At 44.2% G+C, this 19,690-nt stretch overlaps 1 protein-coding gene across 3 annotated transcripts in view; it reads left to right on the top strand.

Moving 5' to 3' along the window:
• mga (MAX dimerization protein MGA) overlaps positions 1-5,201 on the top strand; it is a 69,647-nt gene extending 64,446 nt beyond the window's left edge. For all 3 annotated transcript variants that reach the window (XM_008104310.3, XM_008104302.3, XM_008104319.3), the window contains exons 24-25: positions 2,198-2,350; positions 2,880-5,201. In XM_008104310.3, the coding sequence (XP_008102517.2) occupies positions 2,198-2,350; positions 2,880-4,069 (1,343 nt within the window). In that variant the 3' untranslated portion in view covers positions 4,070-5,201. The remainder of the gene's footprint in view (positions 1-2,197; positions 2,351-2,879) is intronic.
• The last annotated feature ends 14,489 nt before the right edge of the window (positions 5,202-19,690 follow it).

Here is a 19,690-nt window from a genome sequence, read left to right as displayed (position 1 = left end):
TGGGGCGCCCATCTCGGCACCCTCAGGATCCAGGGGTCGTGGTCTGCAACAGAGAAAAAACATCACATCAACTACCTGGAAATGCTGGCTGTTCTCAAGGCGCTCCGGGCCTTCGAGCCATCTCTTCGGGGTCAGGTGGTCCGGGTGCTAACGGACAACACGACCACACAGTTTTACATCAACAAGCAAGGAGGGACTCACTCACGGAGGCTCATCAATCTGTCTCTACAGATTTGGCACTGGTGCCTTCGCCGCAACATCCATTTGCTGGCCGTTTACCTCCCAGGGGAGGAGAACGATCTAGCAGACTCCTTGAGTCGGACCCCAAATTCCTGCCACGAATGGAAGGTGAGACCCCAGACACTCTCACCAATTTTCGCTCGCTGGGGCCACCCAACAGTGGATCTATTCGCCACTTCGAACAACGCTCAGTGCACCCTGTTCTGTGCTCGCTCCCCCAAGAACCTGGAAAGGGGGTGCCTGGGGGATGCGTTCCTGTACACCTGGAACCCCGGCCTTCTATATGCCTTCCCTCCGATCCCACTCATTCCTCGCACTCTGTCCAAAATACTAGACGACAGGACCAACTGTATATTGCTGACACCCTGGTGGCCACGACAGCCATGGTTCGGGCCCCTCCTCCAAATGTCGAAGGGCGAGTTCCGGCACCTCCAGTACACGCCGGACATACTTACCACACAGGACGGCCTTGTCCGACACCCAGACGCGGAATCGCTCCGTCTGACAGCCTGGAGAATTCGTCCGTCCCAGCCATATCAGAACCTGTAAGAGCGATCATCGCTGCAGCCCACAAGGACTCCACGAAAAAGTCCTACGCCTACAAGTGGCAATGTTTTTCCAACTTCGCGAAACGAGCCGGTTCCGAGCCTGTTTCGGCCCCTACCGCGTTACTGCTAGACTTCCTCCTCTCACTATCGGAGAAGGGCCTGACACTCTCTTCTATTAAGTGTTACCTGGCGGCAATTTCGTGGTACCGTAGGAAGGCTGGGCAACCGTCTTGTTTCGCGGATCCCATGATTCGTCTCTTTCTCAAGGGGCACAATAATCTTCACCCACCTACCCGGCCACCTGCCCCAGCTTGGAGTTTAGAGTTGGTATTATCTCAATTATCGAAGGCGCCCTTCGAACCCATGGCCACTATTGATCTCCAACACCTGACGTGGAAAACGGCCTTTCTGGTTGCGATCACCTCAGCGAGGCGGGCGAGTGAACTGTGTGCCCTACGGGTCGACCATCCTTACCTACGATTCCACAAGGATAAGGTAGTCCTCCGATCTGATATTGCGTTCCTTCCCAAGGTAGTGACTACCTTTCACCTATCACAAGACGTCATCCTTCCTGCCTTTTTCCCCAATCCAACTACACCACTGGAGTCTTCTCTCCATGCCTTGGATGCGAGGAGGGCCCTCGCCTTTTATATCGATAGGACTCGCAGCCATCGGAAATCACCACGTCTTTTTGTAAAATACAGGAAGGATGCTCTGGGCCTACCAGTGACCCCTCAATGCCTGTCCGGTTGGATTGTAGCAACAATCAGACTAGCTTACCAGCTTGCTCGTCGGGATCCTCCGGCTATGGTGAAGGGACACTCCACCAGGGCAGTGTCGACGACCCACGCTTTTATGAGGGGTGTTCCCCTGGAAGATATATGCCGAGCAGCGACCTGGGCGACACCCATGACGTTCGTCTCGCATTACAAGCTGGACGTCTTCTCCAGACGTGACGCTGCCTTCGGAAGAGCCGTGTTGTCATTGTGCCTGGCATGACGCCCACCTAACCAGGTTGGTAGCTTGCTAGTCACCCATATGTGTGCATTTGACAGGGACCACGTAGAAGTATGGGTTGCTTACCTGTAACCATGTTTCTTCGAGTGGTCACCTGTCAAATCCACACATTCCCGCCCTTCCTCCCCGCAGCACGTCATGCCTCAGTTTTGAGCTGCCTCTCGCGGCTAGGAACTGGGGCGTCGGCCACGCCCACTGGCTATATATACTAACGAGGGGAGATGGGGCGGGGCCTCCGCCAAAAATGTATCTTTGAGAGCTTCTAGAGAATTCCGAACTGTTTGCGCAGGCGCAAGGAAACCCATATGTGTGGATTTGACAGGTGACCACTCGAAGAAACATGGTTACAGGTAAGCAACCCATACTTCATTGGTTATTTCCCCTTCGTTAAGGTGTTGCTTCTGTGATGATTCAATTGCCAAGCTCAACAGTACCAGTGCAAGTGAAAGGCATCTTCCCTGCTGCTACACTTCCTATTGCACTGTCTTCTGTGGCCAGTCACACTGCCACTGCAATTGTCCAAAAAGCTCCAGAGCTTCCATCAGGTACATTTTACATTTATTTAGGATTTTTTAAAGACCAGGTTAGATTTAATTTGACTGTTTAGGCACAATGCTTCCACTAAACCACATTTCTGTGATATAGCCCCAAAGCTTTGGATTCACTTTTGGGAAGTGGCTTGCCTGAGCAGACCAGGAGGCTCAAAAACATTCCTTCATAGCACTTCCATATTTTTTATTTTTTACTAGTATCAATGGCACTGATGGTGTCAGCTTCGCCAACAGTTAAAATAATGCTTAAGGACTGTTTGTTTTCTTTGCTAAGTTTCATAGTGAAATGGTCCTCTTTAAGGTATAGTATATAGCTTTCAAGGGTCCATGGCTGAGATGTAGAGTGCTCACTTTGCTTGAACAAAATTCCACATGTGGTCATTTCTATTTCCAATTAATATGGGTACCAGAGCTAATTATCTTCCATTACCTTTTGCTCTAAATCTGCTGCAGTAATACTAATTGGAAAAAGCAGACCCTTGTCACCATTATTCTAATAGGTCTTCTTCTTTTGGGTTTCCAGAAAATGAAGATTCTTTCATGATGCCCAGGATAGTAAATGTGACGTCCCTTGCTACCAAAGAAGATACAAGTTTAAATCCAGATATAAATAAGAATTCCTCTGTTATGCTGCAGGCTGATTCTCAGGAATCAGAACCTTCCTTTCAAGCAGTATCACAGGATCAACATCAAGCTTCTTCTAGAAAGGTACAAAATGCCACTGGAACAGCACAAGATTTTCTTGGGAGAAAAAGTTGTTTTCCTCAGATAGTCAGTGTCTCTAGTTTAAAGGGATCCTCTGCATCGTTTACAACAGAAGTCAATGTTGAACAGTTTTCTGGGATTAAGAAAAGAGTAAAACTGACAGGGAAGGGAAATGATTGTCAGATGTCAAATAATTCCATATTCCAAAAGCTTCAGGTACCCAGGAATTCTGGATTAGAAACAGAACTGCAGAAAGTAGCTTCTGCGATACATGAACCAGCCCTGGATGCAAATGACTTGATAGATGTAGAGAATGATGATACAGATGAAACTCTCACTTCACTTCTCAATGAAATTGCATTTCTCAATCAGCAGTTGAATGACGATATCTCAGACATGTCTGAGCTTCCAAATTCCTTAAGTTCTGGCTTTTCTCTAAAAGATATGGAAAGTCGTCAGGAATCAGCGACTGCAGGTGCTTCTTCTTTTCAATTTGGTGCAGTGGGTAGGAGCTTTAAAGACCCTTCTGTAGGCCGAGAGAGTTCTGGTTCCATAACTCCTCTCTTGCTTCACTTGAGTGATGATGATCTACCTGAAGGTAATAGGAACTCAGGAGAGGCTCCGGTTCAGTCTGACACTTTGATCATGTTGGGATCTGAAGTAAAGAACTCACATACTGACCTAAGAACAGTAAATAGAGATGGAAGTAGGAAAAATGTGAACTCCATGACAAGGACAAGAAGTGTGTCACCTCCCATTCTGCAGATGAAAACTAACCTAGAAGCTTCCACCACAGACATGGCATGGAGGCCCATGCCCAAATTGGCACCACTTGGCTTAAAAACTGTTACCTTTTCATTAGATTCTGAAGGACACAATACCAAGATGATGCCTTTGTTGGCACCTGTTGCAGCAAAAGAGATGAAAACCACAGAACCAATTAGTGGTCCAAACCTGGATCCTAAAGCAGTGCTCATGTTAACCCCTGCAGCCAAAAAATCAAAATAGTGTTGTAGCATCCCTTTCCATGCTTTCTGTTAATTTGTTTTATATTTATTAGGGCCTTTCGCAATCAGTCTAGATTATTGAGCATGTGATGTACTCCAGCATCCATCTTTACATGTGCATATATTATAGCATGTGTGCATGCTATTTAGAAAGCTGGATGGATGTTTGACTTGGGCATAGAATGACAAAAGAAATCAAGACACTAGCTAAAAAATTACAGGGATGCCCAGTTTGGCTGCAAATTTGTAGCACTCTTGTGAAAAATATTTTAACATGTTTTGGAAGAAGAAACGGAGCAGAGTTAATTGCCTTTTAGCATGCCAGAAACAATTCTAGTGATAAAACAATTGCTTAGCTCATATCCAGAGAGATTTTTGAATGATAGCGAATATGTCTTAGCTCTCCTTCCTTTTGTCTGACACAGTCACATGAAGTATCCTATAAAAATAATTTTAAACACGTTTTAGCATTTCAAAAATATTCAGGAATGTAAATTATTTGTATGCATAATTATTTCCATATTATGAATTCAGAAGCTCAAAATAAGGCATTTGATGAGATATATTTTGCTTTGGTATAATGTGTGTTAATTAAATAGTTTGAAGGTAACCTCTTCACTTATAAGCTGATAAATGTTAAGGGAATTTCATACTATAAAACAATTTATATTTTTGTATAGAATTTTCTTGTAAATATGTAAAGTACTGAAACCTTCAATTAATGAAAAAAAGTGTGTGTGTGTGTGTGTGTGTGTGTGTGTGTGTGTGTGTGTGTATGATATTACAAAAAGAAATGGTTGAAAACATCCTAGTGATCTGGTCAATCACTGTTACATGACGTCTGAAAATTACTTCATTTCATTTAATTATATTAAGAATGTTCCTAAGTTGTATGAAGAATGTAGATCTCAATTTTTGTTATTTAGCAGAAAATGTTAAGCTTCTCGCCCCTTGTATTAGCTCAGTCGTATTAGAAATGTCTATTTCCTGTACCTAGGACTGAGAAAGGTACTGAATTTTTAAATACAGAAACTGTCAATCACTTCCATATTGTTCGTGAAAGCCCCACTCGTTCCATCTGCATGTAAGTTGTCTATATTTAGATGAAATTACATGTGATAAATACTTTCAAAGGGATTTTGTTGATTTTCTTTTAGTCACCTACATAATGTAGCCAAATGAGATTGAGAGATATGATACACTGTATTTCATTCATTCAAAATATGCAAGGCACTAACAGGATTTTTAGCCCATATAGTTTTTACCTAAAATTACAACCAGTATCACTGTGTGTGTGTAGCTCTACCCTCCACCTTTATAATCTCTGACTTCATAATTCTATAAAGCAAGAGATACTGAAGAGAATGAACAGCAAAATACAAAATCCACAAAGCAGTTATGTCTATTTTGAGCCAACTCCAAGGCATAAAATAAATCATGCAAGCTTACTGGCTTCATCATATTAAAAATCATACAGGAAAAAAAAGAAAGAGAAAAAAATGATTAAAATGTTTTAGTCTTCCACTGTTAGAGACATTTTCTTGTCTTGCATTTAAATTTTACTTGTGAGTTTCCACTGCTTCACAGTATCTATTCAGTGCCTTAGGATTTGGAAACAAAACTACTTTTTAAAAATCTAACTGAAATTCTGACACAAGTGTCACATTGCATTGTTTTAGTGTATTAAAATGATGCTGTATATTTCTCCACAAGATAGTTTAAGCAGCTAATTCCCTTTCTTAATTACAGTTAAACTGTCAGTATGCTACAGACTTTACAAAAAAATGTATCTCTATATTCTTCACTGCCTTGTGGATATAATTTGCTTTACTGATCTGCAAACTTGAAAATATTTACCAGGAGTCCTGCAAAGAGATTCGCTTTTAACAAGTCATTATGTATTTTGAAGGATTGTGTACATTGTAACCTAATAATGCACAGTGAATAATAGTTTTGTTTCTAATGCTTTTCATAATGAATCATTTTCTTTTTACTACCTTTCCCCCATAGAGTCAGGCTTTTCATTTGTCACTTGAATACTCAGTTTTAATGTTTTTAGAAATGCAAAAACAATTCAATTTATATTGTTTCAAAGGTAGTCTTGAAAATTATGTATATGCTGTTACAAATAACAGTGCAAGACCATGATTTTTATAGAGGAAGACTTTGTAATAAAGAGATAACACGCCTATAGTGGGCATACTTTCATTGACCAAGACTGGATATTTGATTTTTAATACATCTGTAAATAAACTGAAATGTTTTTAAGAAAATAACAGAATGTCAGATCCTGTTTTTACTCTGCATTCTGTCTTTTCTGTATTGTTTGAAAAACTCTTATTTTTGTAGAAGCTAATCTATGTGAAGCTGAGTCTGTAAAATTAAAATGGTCTTCAAATCACTGCTGGTCTTAAAATAATATTTCTCGAATAGCAACCATGTAAAATAATCCAGTGGACCCAAGTTAACTTCTGTTTATTACCATTCTAAAGTAAGGATTATAACAGGCATGGGAAAACTTCGGCACTCCAGGTGTTTTGGACTTCAACTTCCACAATTGTGGGAGTTGAAGTCCAAAACATCTGGAGGACCAAAGTATGTCCATGCCTGGATTATAAAGTTACACAATCATAGAATAATAGAGTTGGAAGAAACCACATGGACCATCTAGTCCAACCCCCTGTCATGCAGGAAAAGTACAATCAAAATACCCCTGACAGATGGCCATCCAGCCTCTGTTTGAAAGCTCCCAAGGAAGGAGCTTCCACCACACTCCAAGACAGAGAATTCTACTGTTGAACAGATCATGTAGTCAGGAACTTCTTCCTAATGTTCCTGTAATTTGAACCCATTTCTCCAAGCCCTACTTTCCAGGGCAGCAGAAAACAAGCCTGCTCCCTCTTCCTTATGGCATCCTTTCCCATATTTATTCATGGCTATTCATGGCCGCAACCTTCTCTTCTGCAGGCTAAAATACCCAGCAATTTAAGACACTCCTCATAGAGCATGGTCTCCAGTCCTTTGATCATTTTAGTTGCCCTCCTCGGGACACCTTGCAGCTTGTCAATATCTCTTTTAAATTGTGGTGCTCAGAATTGGACACATTATTCCTGGTGAGGTCTAACCATCATGGCACCAGGATTTCCACTGTACTCCTTTTGATGCAGCCCAAAATCCCATTGGCCTTTTTAGCTGCTGCATCACACTGTTGACTCATGTTCAACTTGTTGTCCACAAAGACTCCAAGATCTTACTCACAAGAACTTGTCGAGCCAAGCATCACCCATTCTGTATCTTGGTATATTTTTCTGCCTAGGTATAGTATATTGCATTTGTCCTTTTTAAAATTCTTTTTGTTAGTTTTGGCCCGATTTAATCTGTTACGGTCATTTTGAATTCTGATCTTGTCCTCTGGAGCATTAGCTATTCCTCCTAATTTGGTGTCATCTGCAAACTTGATAAGCATGCACTCAAAATCTTCATTCAAATCATTAATAAAGATGTTGAATAATACTGGGCACAGGACCAAACCCTGCAGCACTCCACTAGTAATTCCAGGATGAAGTGGAACCATTGGTGAACACCGTTTGGGTTCAGTCGCTTAACCAATTACAGATTCATCTAACAGTAGCATTGCCTAGCCCACATTTGACTAGTTTACTTGCAAGAAGGTCACGGGGGACTTTGTCGAGAGCCTTACTGAAATCACGATATGCTACAGCCACAGCATTCCCCGCATCTACCAAGCTCGTAACTCTATCGAAAAAAGTCCTTTGTTTTGAATAGAACAGTGATTCCCAAAGTGGGCGCTACCGCCCCCCGGTGGGTGCTGAAGCTATCCAGGGGGGCGGTGATGGCACGTATTAGGAACGGGGGCAGGGACAGAGGAGGGGCAGAGCCTTTTCCCAAGTGCCGGAGATGGCTGAGCAGCTGAGGCGCCTGTTAGGACACACAGGGGGCGGAGTTAGAGGAGTGGGCGTGGCTTCTTCCCAAGAGCCTGAGACAGGGCTGAGAATCTATACCTCTCCTGAGGCGCTTGTTGGAACACAGGGCAGAGCTAGGGAAGGGGGTGGGGCCTCCTTCCAAGAGCCTGAGACAGGGCTGAGCCTCTATAGCTCTCCTGAGAGGCCTTTTAGGACTAAAGGGTGGGGAAAGGGGTGGGGGCGGGGCCTCTTCCTAAGAGCGTGAGACAGGGCTGAGCCTCTAAATAACTCCCCTGAGGCGCTTGTTAGAACACGGGGGTGGGGTATAGAGGTTCAGCCCCGTCAGGCACTTGGAAAGAGTCCCTGCCCCCTCTAGCCCCGCCTCCTGTGTCCTGGCAGGTGCCGCAAGATAGTGATAGAAGCTCAGCCCTGCCTCAGAGCTCGTAACTCCACCCATCCCAGTCCTGGCCGCCCATTTGTGGCCCTGCCCACCTCCCCTCGCAGCCCTGCATCTTGGACTAGGGGAGAGGCTCAGCCCTGCCCTCTTAAGCAGGAGCCACGCCTACCCCTCTAAGCCACGCCCCCTTCCAGGGGGCGCTGAGTCATATTTTTTCTGGAAATTGGGTGGCAGGCCAAATAAGTTTGGGAACCACTGGAATAGAAAGACAACAGTTACTTCTTATTTCTGTGGACAGAATTTAAAATGAAATTACTCACTGTAAGTGTTATATAAAATAAAAACTGATACATGACGTTTGGCTCTTTGTTTCCTTAAGCATTTGGGGCTTGTATGGGTTACTGTGCTGCTTGACAGTTAAACACAGAAATAAAAGATTTCTGGGGACAGATCGGAACTTTGGTAGGTCCTGAGGGAATGGTCAGAGTCCAGAGGCTCATCCACACTACAGAAGTACGAGTATGTATATCCTTATTATTCCACTTTAACTGCTGTGATTCCAACAACGTGCAAACCAAGACCAATTGGTCTTTCATTACCAAACTAAACACTAAAAAACTAAAACCAAACTAAAACACCCAAGTTTGGAATGCCAGATCAGAACTAGAAAGGGAATCCATCATACACCTCACTTCTAATGCTTCAGTGTGCTTTGTGTGCACAGAACTCTTGTTTGTGGTTTCTATGTGTAGGGCTCTCTCATAAACAAGAAACAGGCTGTGTTGTTTTAGGTGGCTGCCACCAGGTGATGCTAGTCAGTGAGGTTGGAAATGTGGCTAAACCCCATAAATGTGCATTTTCAGTGTCCATAGGAACTCTGTATTTGTAACATATACTTGGCACCGGACAGTATATATTTGCAAAGGTGTGCAATCTACAACAACATCCTTGAAATGACCTTTGAAAACAAATACAATTGTGCTTGTTTTTAGTTTAGCATTTTTAGACATTTGGCTGACTTTCCAAGGATCAGACAGAGCATCTGTATCCTGCTTTTCTTTTCTTTTGGCATGGCAGTACATTCACCCTACACTAGTGTGACTTTGGCTGAAATCCAGGCTTCACCTCTAAAATTATGAAATCCAGAAACATCTCCTTCTGGAGGACTGAATTGATTGCATGTAACTTGTTATGTGGGCATATTTTGAGCATAACAATTCCACTACACTAGTTACGAACAATCAGATGTTTATTAAATTCAGACTTAAAGAACTAAAACTCTGCAAGGAAGAACCCTATTTTTGTCATCAGTGTTCAGTTTACATTAATCAATGAGAGTAGGAGAAAATGAGTTGTATTCATGTAGACACGACATTTAAATGGAACAACATCTTGTGAGCTCTTAAAGACAAACAAATTAATATAGACAACAGAATCATTTTTCAGTAAAGTAGAGGTATACATATGTTACTAGGTTTGTCATTTTCAGACAAATCCAGGAAAGGCCTTTCTCTGAAACCAACTGAAACAAGAATGGCTTGTTCATCATATTGTCTCAATTAGGGGTCCTACTTTGCTATTTCATTTATTAACCAAAATTCACAAATCAAGAACAAGCTGGTTGAGATGCAATTTAAATGTGAAATACTTTCATAATTCTGTATTTGGAACCAAGATAGATCACAATTTATATGGATGACTGAGCAGCTGTAAGTTCCTACACAGAGAATCATGCCTTATTTTATTATATACAAGTATGCTGATTTATTTCACTTTAACGGATGAATTAATTACTGTAACAAAGTGGGCATCTGCCAATAAGCAGATGGATTTGGGAGTCTTCGTCAGCATCGCAGCCAAACATCAACAGCTGTCCAGTGAGAGATCGCTAATTTGTAATAGCAACATTGTTGGGTACTATTTGCATTACATTGGCTATTTGAAGCTCAGAAGAAAGAGAATGCACTGAAGGAGTGAAGTTTCCTTTGTTACTAACCTGGTTACAAAGTTTTCACAGCTAATGGGGAGATAAGATGGATCTTGCTTGCATTTTTTATTTGTTTCTTCACTATATAACTCTTGGTAGCCCATCTTCTTCTATCCAGCTCACCTAGGCAGAGGAGTAAACTCCACCCCAACTGTTTAGGTAGAGTTGCGGAATTGATCACCAGCCATGGATAATCTAGGTAGAATTAATTGTTTAGAGGTCTATTGGCTGGGAGGGGTTGTAGGACCTCATCAACAAAAGGGCTGGAATGCTGCTCTCCTACATGACATTTGCTGCATTAATTCACCACCAATAAAGATTATATCAGCAACAGTGTGTGTGTGTGTTCAGCATAAAACAGTCTTGGGAAAACCTGGAGCTATCCAGGACACAGTTACATTTCTATGGATGTTTAACACTATGCTTTTATAGTACTATAATTCCACTTTAATGGCTATGGTTCCATCCTATTAAATAAGTTTGTGGGAGGCATTGAAAATTCTCAGTCACAGGTGTAGTGCTTTACCAAATTACAAATTCCAGGATTCCATAGGGTGGAACCATGACTGTTCAGACAACATGAGACTTCCTGGGATAGGACTGGCATTAGTATTGCTAATTCATAGGCTGCCTCAATAGCCATCAACACCTTAGTGGTATTGTAAAGTTAGGGTTCATAGAACCAGATTACTGTGTGTGTGTTTTTTTTTTGGTTTTTTTTAAGTAGCAGGAATATTGACACTAGCCCCTTCCCTCATAGGTTTTTTTATTCCCTTTGGGTTTAGCTGTTAAGTAACAGAGCAACCAAAATGTGTGTTGGGCTGTGTTATCACTATATAAAAAAAATCCAGGTCAGTCTGCTATCCTAAATAAAAGTATACTTAAGAACAGCAAAATGGAAAAAAATGCATGAGATGATGTGATGCCTTATAAAGAGAAAACTTTTTTAAAAACACTGTTTACTTGCTGCATTCATACTGTGACATTTTTCTAATGAGGTCAAAATGATGTCTATAGCTGTCATCCTGTCACGACCCAGGCTACAGAGCACCAATAACCATACGCAGAGGCCAGATTCTATCTAATATCTTTATTAAGGAAATATATAAAGTTAGTAAAAGCAAATGTAAAAGTTAGTCCAGAAGCAGACCTTTCAAGAAAGGTCAAAATTAGTCCAAAGAAACAATGTCCAATATGAAATATTAAGGTCCAAAGTTGTAATCCAATAACCGAAACACTCACTTTGCCAGGCAAAGTGAGGGGAGATGACAAGGTCCTTTAGTCCATGAACTTGAGCAAGGCTAGGAGATAACTTGATACTTGAAAACAAGGCTTGAATCGTGGAACAAGATAACGAGGAACAAGAACAAGGTCCGTGGAATAACTTGGTAAAATCCGTGAAACAAGGCAAGGTTTAGTCCTGGGAAACAAGGCAAGGTCCGTAGGTAAACAAAGGCTGGGAAGCAGGAGCGAAGGCAGGAAACAAGGACAAGGCTTGAGCAGGAACGAGGCTTGAAACGGAGCGCGCTGTCCAGACACAACTCGCTCCGGAGGCTGACGAATTGACTCCGCAAAGTTACTCCGCGGGTAAAACACCTATATAGAGTCTAACTTTCCCGCCGAGAGCAGTTCTCTGGGAACCAGAAACGAAAGCTAATCTCTGAGACCAGATGTTTGACTCCTTAAAGATTCTCATGGAAAGCAGGCTTAATTGGCAAATTCTTAGCAATTATTCTCGCACTCCTGCGCGAGGCCGCTTCCAAACCTCTCTGTTGTTTACAAAACTCATGGCGAGAAAACACTGGAGATGTAGCCTCAGTATTTGTTTGACATACTTCTGGAACATAATCCTCTTGCAGGTGCAAGGTTCCCAGATCTGGCTGGGAAGAATCTGTCTGGGAAGAATCCAGTTCTGACTGGGAAGGTAAAAAACCCAAGTTTTCTTCTTCATCAGGCATCACAATGTCATGAGCAGGACTACAAGGCCCATGGGTCATCACACTATCCCCCTCCTCAAGCCCCCTCCCAAACTGGGACTCTCTCCCCGAGGCGCGAGGTCGTGGCTTGGCGGGATAGGTCTGATGGAAGCGACGGGTTAGATCAGGAGCGTGAACTGTGGAAGCGTCTTCCCAAGAGCGTTCCTCAGGGCCAAAACCCACCCAGTCAATGAGATATTGCAGGCGGCGGCGGTGAAAGCGAGAATCCAAAATGTCCTGAACCTCGAACTCGTCCTCCCCATCCACCAAAATAGGGACGGGGGCCGGCCGGTCTACATCTGGCCGCACACCATCCGCCGGAAGGAGCAGGGAGCGGTGAAACACTGGGTGAATGCGCATTGAGCGCGGAAGTTGGAGTTTGAAAGTCACGGGGTTAAGTTGCGCCACCACTGGATAGGGGCCAATGAAACGGGCATCTAACTTCCGGCAAGGGCGATGGGAGGGCAAAAAGCGAGTGGACAGAAAAACCCGATCTCCTACCTTGATTTCGGGGCCCGGCTGGCGATGTTTGTCCGCGTGACGTTTATAGTCCTCCTTGGCTTGTTCCAGTTGCTGGAGCAAAAGTTGTTGCACCGCTGTGAGTTCCTGCAGCCAATCTTCTGCTGCGGGAACTTCTGAAGTTTCAATGACAGGGGGAAAGAAACGTGGATGGAAGCCGTAGTTTGCAAAGAACGGCGTTTCTTTTGTAGAAGCCTGGACTCCATTGTTGTAGGCAAATTCCGACAGTGGTAACAGAGAAGCCCAATTGTCCTGTTGGTAGTTTACATAACAGCGAAGGTACTGTTCCAAAGTGGCATTGGTGCGCTCCGTTTGCCCATCCGTTTGGGGATGATGAGCTGAAGATAAACGAGAGTCTATGCCCAATAGTTTTTGTAGTGCCTTCCAGAAACGAGAGGTGAATTGGGATCCACGGTCTGTGACCAAACTCTTGGGCAATCCATGTAGTCTGAAAACATGTTGGAGGAATAAATCTGCAGTCTCTTGGGCCGTGGGAAGACCTTCACAGGGAATGAAATGGGCTAACTTGGTGAAAAGGTCCACCACCACTAGGATCGTGGTGAATCCACAGGAAGGTGGTAAGTCAGTGATAAAATCCGCAGAAATTATTTCCCATGGGCGAGATGGGTTAGGAAGGGGGTGTAGAAGCCCTGAGGGCTTCTCCCTTCTTATCTTGGAGCGCTGGCATACTGGGCAGGTGTTAACATATTTTTCCACATCCTTGCGGATCTTGGGCCACCAGAAATCTCTTAGGATCAAATGCATGGTTTTAAATAGTCCGAAATGCCCTGCTGGTTTGCAGTCATGACACAGACGAAGTGCTTTTTCCCTGCCCGGTCCGGGTGGAATATAAACATGATTTCTATAGCAAAGCAGTCCATCTTTAAGCGAAAAGGGAAAATGCAGACCTTGACGAAGTTGGTCCTGCGCCCAGGCATCTGCTTGCTGACTAGCCCTGATTTCTTGAGCACAGATGGGCCCTGGAGTAGAGGGAGTTGAATCAATGGGAGTGGATTTGGTGTTCCCCACTGTGAGCGTGGCAAAGTTCTCGGGTTGTAGTAGTTGGGATTCAAAGGTCTCCTTGCGTCCTGCAGCGTATTCCGGTTTACGTGACAGGGCGTCTGCTTGCTTGGTTTGGGCTGGGGTCACATAATGAATCTGGAAGTTGAAACGTTCAAAGAATAAAGCCCAACGTTGCTGCCTCTGATTTAGCTTGCGGGCAGTTCTTAGATGTTCTAGATTCCGATGATCAGTGTGGACTTCAATGGGAAATTTGGCCCCTTCTAGCCAATGTCTCCAAGTTTCAAAAGCTGCCTTTATGGCTAATAGTTCTTTTTCCCAAATGGTATAGTTCCTCTCTGGTGCGGTTAGTTGACGAGAATAATAGGCACAAGGATGAAGGTGATCTCCCACCGGTTGTAGGAGCACAGCCCCAATTGCCACATCAGAGGCGTCCGCTTGCACCACAAAAAGGGTTTCAGGATCTGGATGCTGAAGGATTGGCTGGGATGTGAATAATTTCTTTAGTTGCTGGAACCCTTTCTCTGCTTGATCAGTCCAGCGGAAGGGCTGTTTTCCACGGATGCAGCTAGTGATTGGGTCAGACCAGCGGGCAAAATCTGGAATGAACTTACGGTAATAGTTCGCGAACCCCAAGAATCGCTGCACCTCCTTCTTGTTAGTTGGCGCCCGCCATTCCAATACTGCTGAAACCTTGGCTGGATCCATGGAGAGCCCTAGAGGCGAGATACGGTATCCAAGGAAATCTACCTCTTGTAGATCAAAAGCGCATTTTTCTAGCTTGGCATAAAGTCCATGATCCCGCAATCGTTGCAACACCATTTTGACGTGGTTCTCATGTTCTGATTGTGATCTAGAAAACACCAAAAAATCGTCCAGGTAGATTATCAAGAACCTATCTAGATAGTCCTGGAAAATGTCATTGACAAAATGCTGGAACGTTGCGGGAGCTCCGCATAATCCATAATTCATAACTCGGGACTCGAATAATCCGAATTTAGTCTGGAAGGCGGTCTTCCACTCGTCCCCTTCTCTGATGCGAACTAAGTTGTAAGCTCCCCGAAGATCCAGCTTGGTGTAAACCTTGGCTCCTCGAAGTCGGTCTAGTAGATCCGAGATTAAGGGCAGGGGATAGCTGTTCCGCTTGGTGATATTATTCAATGCTCTGTAGTCCACCACCAAGCGTAATTCCCCTGACTTCTTCTTCACAAACATCACTGGGGAGGCGGCTGGGGATTGAGAGGGTCTGATGAATCCCTTGCGAAGGTTTGTCTCTATGAATTCCCTGAGAGCTTCTTGCTCTGGTTCAGTCAGGGAGTAGAGATGCCCTCGCGGGATCGGGGCCCCCTCCACCAAGTCAATGGCACAGTCATAAGGTCTATGTGGGGGTAATTTTTCGGCTTCTTTTTCATTGAATACATCCCAATACTCGGAGTACTTCTTTGGCAAGGTGATAATGGGCTCGGTGTCTGTGGCATGGCAGACCTTGGCTACGAGGCAATGGTTTTGGCAGTACTTTGAAGCAAACTGCAGTTCTCTGTTGGACCAGGAGATGCTTGGGTCGTGAAGTGTCAGCCATGGAATCCCCAAAATCACAGGGAAATGGGGAACCTCAGTAACAAAGAAGGAAATCTCTTCCATATGTTCCCTTATCCACATCCTGGTGGGTTCCGACCACTGGCTTACGGGGCCCGTCTTGAGAGGGCGGCCATCGATGGCTTGCACCACACGGGCATTCTTGAAGTCATGATATTGTAATCCCAGAGAGTCGGCATACTCTCTATCAATGAAATTGTTGGTAGCTCCTGAGTCTATCATGGCGTGGATCATGACGGGTCCCTTTTTTGCTGACCATAAGGTGACCACTAGAAGGAACAGGACCCCGGTTGGCGGCTCTTGAATGGGTTTCTTGACTGGGTTGGCGAGCCTCTCTACGCCCGGTCGTTGGCTTCCCCCGCCGGCTGTGTGCCAGCCGCCTCAGACGTCTTCGTCTCCGTGGAGGACGCCGCCGCAAGACGGGCGGCGGGCTTCCCTTTGGCTGGGCACTCTCTGGCGAAGTGGCCCCCATTCCCGCAATACCAACAGAGATTTAGGCGTTGGCGGCGGGCCTTCTCGGCGGCATCTAATCTGGGACGCACATTGCCCAACTGCATCGGCACCTCCTCGCTCCCTCTGGGGTATGGGGATGGTGGTGGGGGTCTCCACACTGGACGCGGCTGAACGCTGGCGGGAGCGGGGGGTTTTGCCCCAGCTCTACCGCTCTGGCCTCGTACCCACTGCTTCCTGTTGGCAATCATGACTTCAGCCCGTAAACATTGATCGATGAGTGCTTCCAGCGTTTGGGGAGGATCCACCTTGGAGATTTCCTCCAGCATTTCAATGTTGAGACCCTCCCGAAATTGTCCTCTGAGGGCAACATCGTTCCAGCCGGTGTTGTGGGCCAGCACTCGGAACTCGGCTATGTACTGAGACATGGGTCTGTCTCCTTGGAAGAGGCGGCGGAGTTTGTGCCCGGCTGCCTCCAAATTGTCCTCGATTCCCCAGGTCGCCTTAAGGTGGTCCAAGAAATGTTGCGCTGACCTTAAATGTGGGGAGGCTTGGTCGAACAGAGCCGTCGCCCAGTTAGCCGCTGGCCCGTCTAGGAGACTGTAAATCCACGCCACCTTGATGTCTTCCTGGGGAAACTCGGCATCACGGGCCTCTAGATAAGCTTGGCATTGGCGACGGAAAACATGAACCTTAGAAGCTTCTCCAGTAAACTTGGTTGGCAACGCCATGGCCGGAAGACGGATTCCGCGTTCCTTCAAACCCTTTATTTCTCCATCCTGTGCATTGAGCTTATCACGGATTCGGTCCACCTCATCCTTGTCGATGGTGTAGGTAATCGGCTGGCCGCTCGGCCCAGGTACGACTCCGGTAGACATTCTGGCCGAGGTTAATTGGTGCTTAGGGTGGCGGAGTCAAACTGTCACGACCCAGGCTACAGAGCACCAATAACCATACGCAGAGGCCAGATTCTATCTAATATCTTTATTAAGGAAATATATAAAGTTAGTAAAAGCAAATGTAAAAGTTAGTCCAGAAGCAGACCTTTCAAGAAAGGTCAAAATTAGTCCAAAGAAACAATGTCCAATATGAAATATTAAGGTCCAAAGTTGTAATCCAATAACCGAAACACTCACTTTGCCAGGCAAAGTGAGGGGAGATGACAAGGTCCTTTAGTCCATGAACTTGAGCAAGGCTAGGAGATAACTTGATACTTGAAAACAAGGCTTGAATCGTGGAACAAGATAACGAGGAACAAGAACAAGGTCCGTGGAATAACTTGGTAAAATCCGTGAAACAAGGCAAGGTTTAGTCCTGGGAAACAAGGCAAGGTCCGTAGGTAAACAAAGGCTGGGAAGCAGGAGCGAAGGCAGGAAACAAGGACAAGGCTTGAGCAGGAACGAGGCTTGAAACGGAGCGCGCTGTCCAGACACAACTCGCTCCGGAGGCTGACGAATTGACTCCGCAAAGTTACTCCGCGGGTAAAACACCTATATAGAGTCTAACTTTCCCGCCGAGAGCAGTTCTCTGGGAACCAGAAACGAAAGCTAATCTCTGAGACCAGATGTTTGACTCCTTAAAGATTCTCATGGAAAGCAGGCTTAATTGGCAAATTCTTAGCAATTATTCTCGCACTCCTGCGCGAGGCCGCTTCCAAACCTCTCTGTTGTTTACAAAACTCATGGCGAGAAAACACTGGAGATGTAGCCTCAGTATTTGTTTGACATACTTCTGGAACATAATCCTCTTGCAGGTGCAAGGTTCCCAGATCTGGCTGGGAAGAATCTGTCTGGGAAGAATCCAGTTCTGACTGGGAAGGTAAAAAACCCAAGTTTTCTTCTTCATCAGGCATCACAATGTCATGAGCAGGACTACAAGGCCCATGGGTCATCACACATCCTTACCTGAATGCCACAGCAATGCTGTGAAATAGGTCAGGCTGACTGGCCTAAGATCACTTAGTCATTTTTATGTTTCAATCAAGATGACCCCCCCCCCCCCCCAAATTTTTCATGGTTGCCAATTCTGGCAAATTTTCTGATATTTTAACTCCAATCCTGTGGTCTGGTCTGGCAAAAGAGTTGAAGGTGACACCATGAGTTACTGAAGTAGGTGATACTGGCTCCAGTGATACCATTGATTAGTCACTATGCAATTGTGTGAGACAGCAAGGTGTTGGCCAGTTGAGTAAGAAAATAGGTAGAAATTACGTATTTGAATGCATCTCGTATTTGGCCATTTTGCTCAAAAGAGAGCAGGAAAGGCTAGCACAACATGCACTTGTGGGAGAATATTGAAGCTAATGCCTCGTCAGGAGAAAAATCAATGTACTTCCCAGAATACAGAAGTTGGGTAGATCCAATTTATTCAGTCACAATTTTGAATGAGTGAGAAATACTGACATTTTATACAAACATGATGCAGCTATGAAAAATATCCATCACGCTTGGCTCTGTCCTTTCATGTATCCACTCACTGAAGGATTCTGAAAATTGTTATCTCTGGCCTAAGTTTTAAAAATATATTAATATCTAATACTGGTAGTCAAGGTGATGTTGAGAGTTGTTCACTGATCATCTTTCCTGGCTGACATGCCATACTCTCTCATGCCATCTGGGGAATGCTGTTTTCTTCCATGATTTTGGCTTGTACAGTCTTATTTATATGATATGAAACAGAAGTTTTGCTTAGGGTCACTGTGCCCTTGCGTTTATAACTGCTCACACACAGCACACAAGTTTTTTTATATAGTTCATTATATCCATTTGTTTTCTAGAACTTACTTTTACTTTAATTCATCTGTCAGCTGAATCATTATTTTTGACCTTATGGCTTGAAGAAGTACTAATTTAAGCCTTTCTGCTTTTGCGAATGCTATCATCTGTTTAGCAGCCTATGCCAAGTTCATCCCTCTGACATATTGAAAATTCCTTCAGAAAAGCTAAGGGCAATACTACAGATGCTTGTATTTTCTTACTTTTCAAAGTTTCACACACTATGGACCCAGACATCATCAGAAGGATTGACTGTCTGATTTCGTCTTGCCTTCTTTCTTTCTTTCTTTCTTTCTTTCTTTCTTTCTTTCTTTCTTTCTTTCTTTCTTTCTTTCTTTCTTTCTTTCTTTCTTTCTTTCTTTCTTTCTTTCCTTCTTTCTTTCTTTCTTTCTTTCTTTCTTTCTTTCTTTCTTTCTTTCTTTCTTTCTTTCTTTCCTCTTCTCTCTCTCTCTCTCTCTCTCTCTCTCTTTGTTTCAACATATATTGCAAGGTTTGTCCCAAAGTGTATAAAAAATCCTCAATACATGATTATATTATTACATCAGTTTTGAAATGTTGAGGTTGAGTGATGACAGCCCAAGACAAATTGTGGCCCAATAGAATAGCAGGAGGTATGATGTGGCTTGTAATTAATCAATACAAAAGGGCCATGTATTTCCTAAGATGGGCTGGGGTGTATCCAATGCTATCTTTCTCCTCAGCTTTTTATTAATAGAAGTCAAAGAGTACATAATTTCATTAAAGGAGCATAACAATAATAAGACCTTGGCCAAGATCCTGTACAGTCTCATGTAGCACAACAGACTTCACTACAGTCCCCCTGTGACTAACATCAGGAATCACCATGCAATTTCATTAGATTTCTACAGACTGTTTTTTTGTAGCTGATGGAGAGCTGGGGTGGGGGTGAAGGATCAGGAAAGCCTCTGACTAGGGCCCCTTCCACACAACTGAATAAAATCCCACATTATCTGCTTTGA

The sequence above is a fragment of the Anolis carolinensis genome, chromosome 1, assembly GCF_035594765.1.
Source record: "Anolis carolinensis isolate JA03-04 chromosome 1, rAnoCar3.1.pri, whole genome shotgun sequence".
Lineage (NCBI taxonomy): Eukaryota > Metazoa > Chordata > Lepidosauria > Squamata > Dactyloidae > Anolis > Anolis carolinensis.
This window is presented reverse-complemented; position numbering and strand designations above follow the sequence as displayed.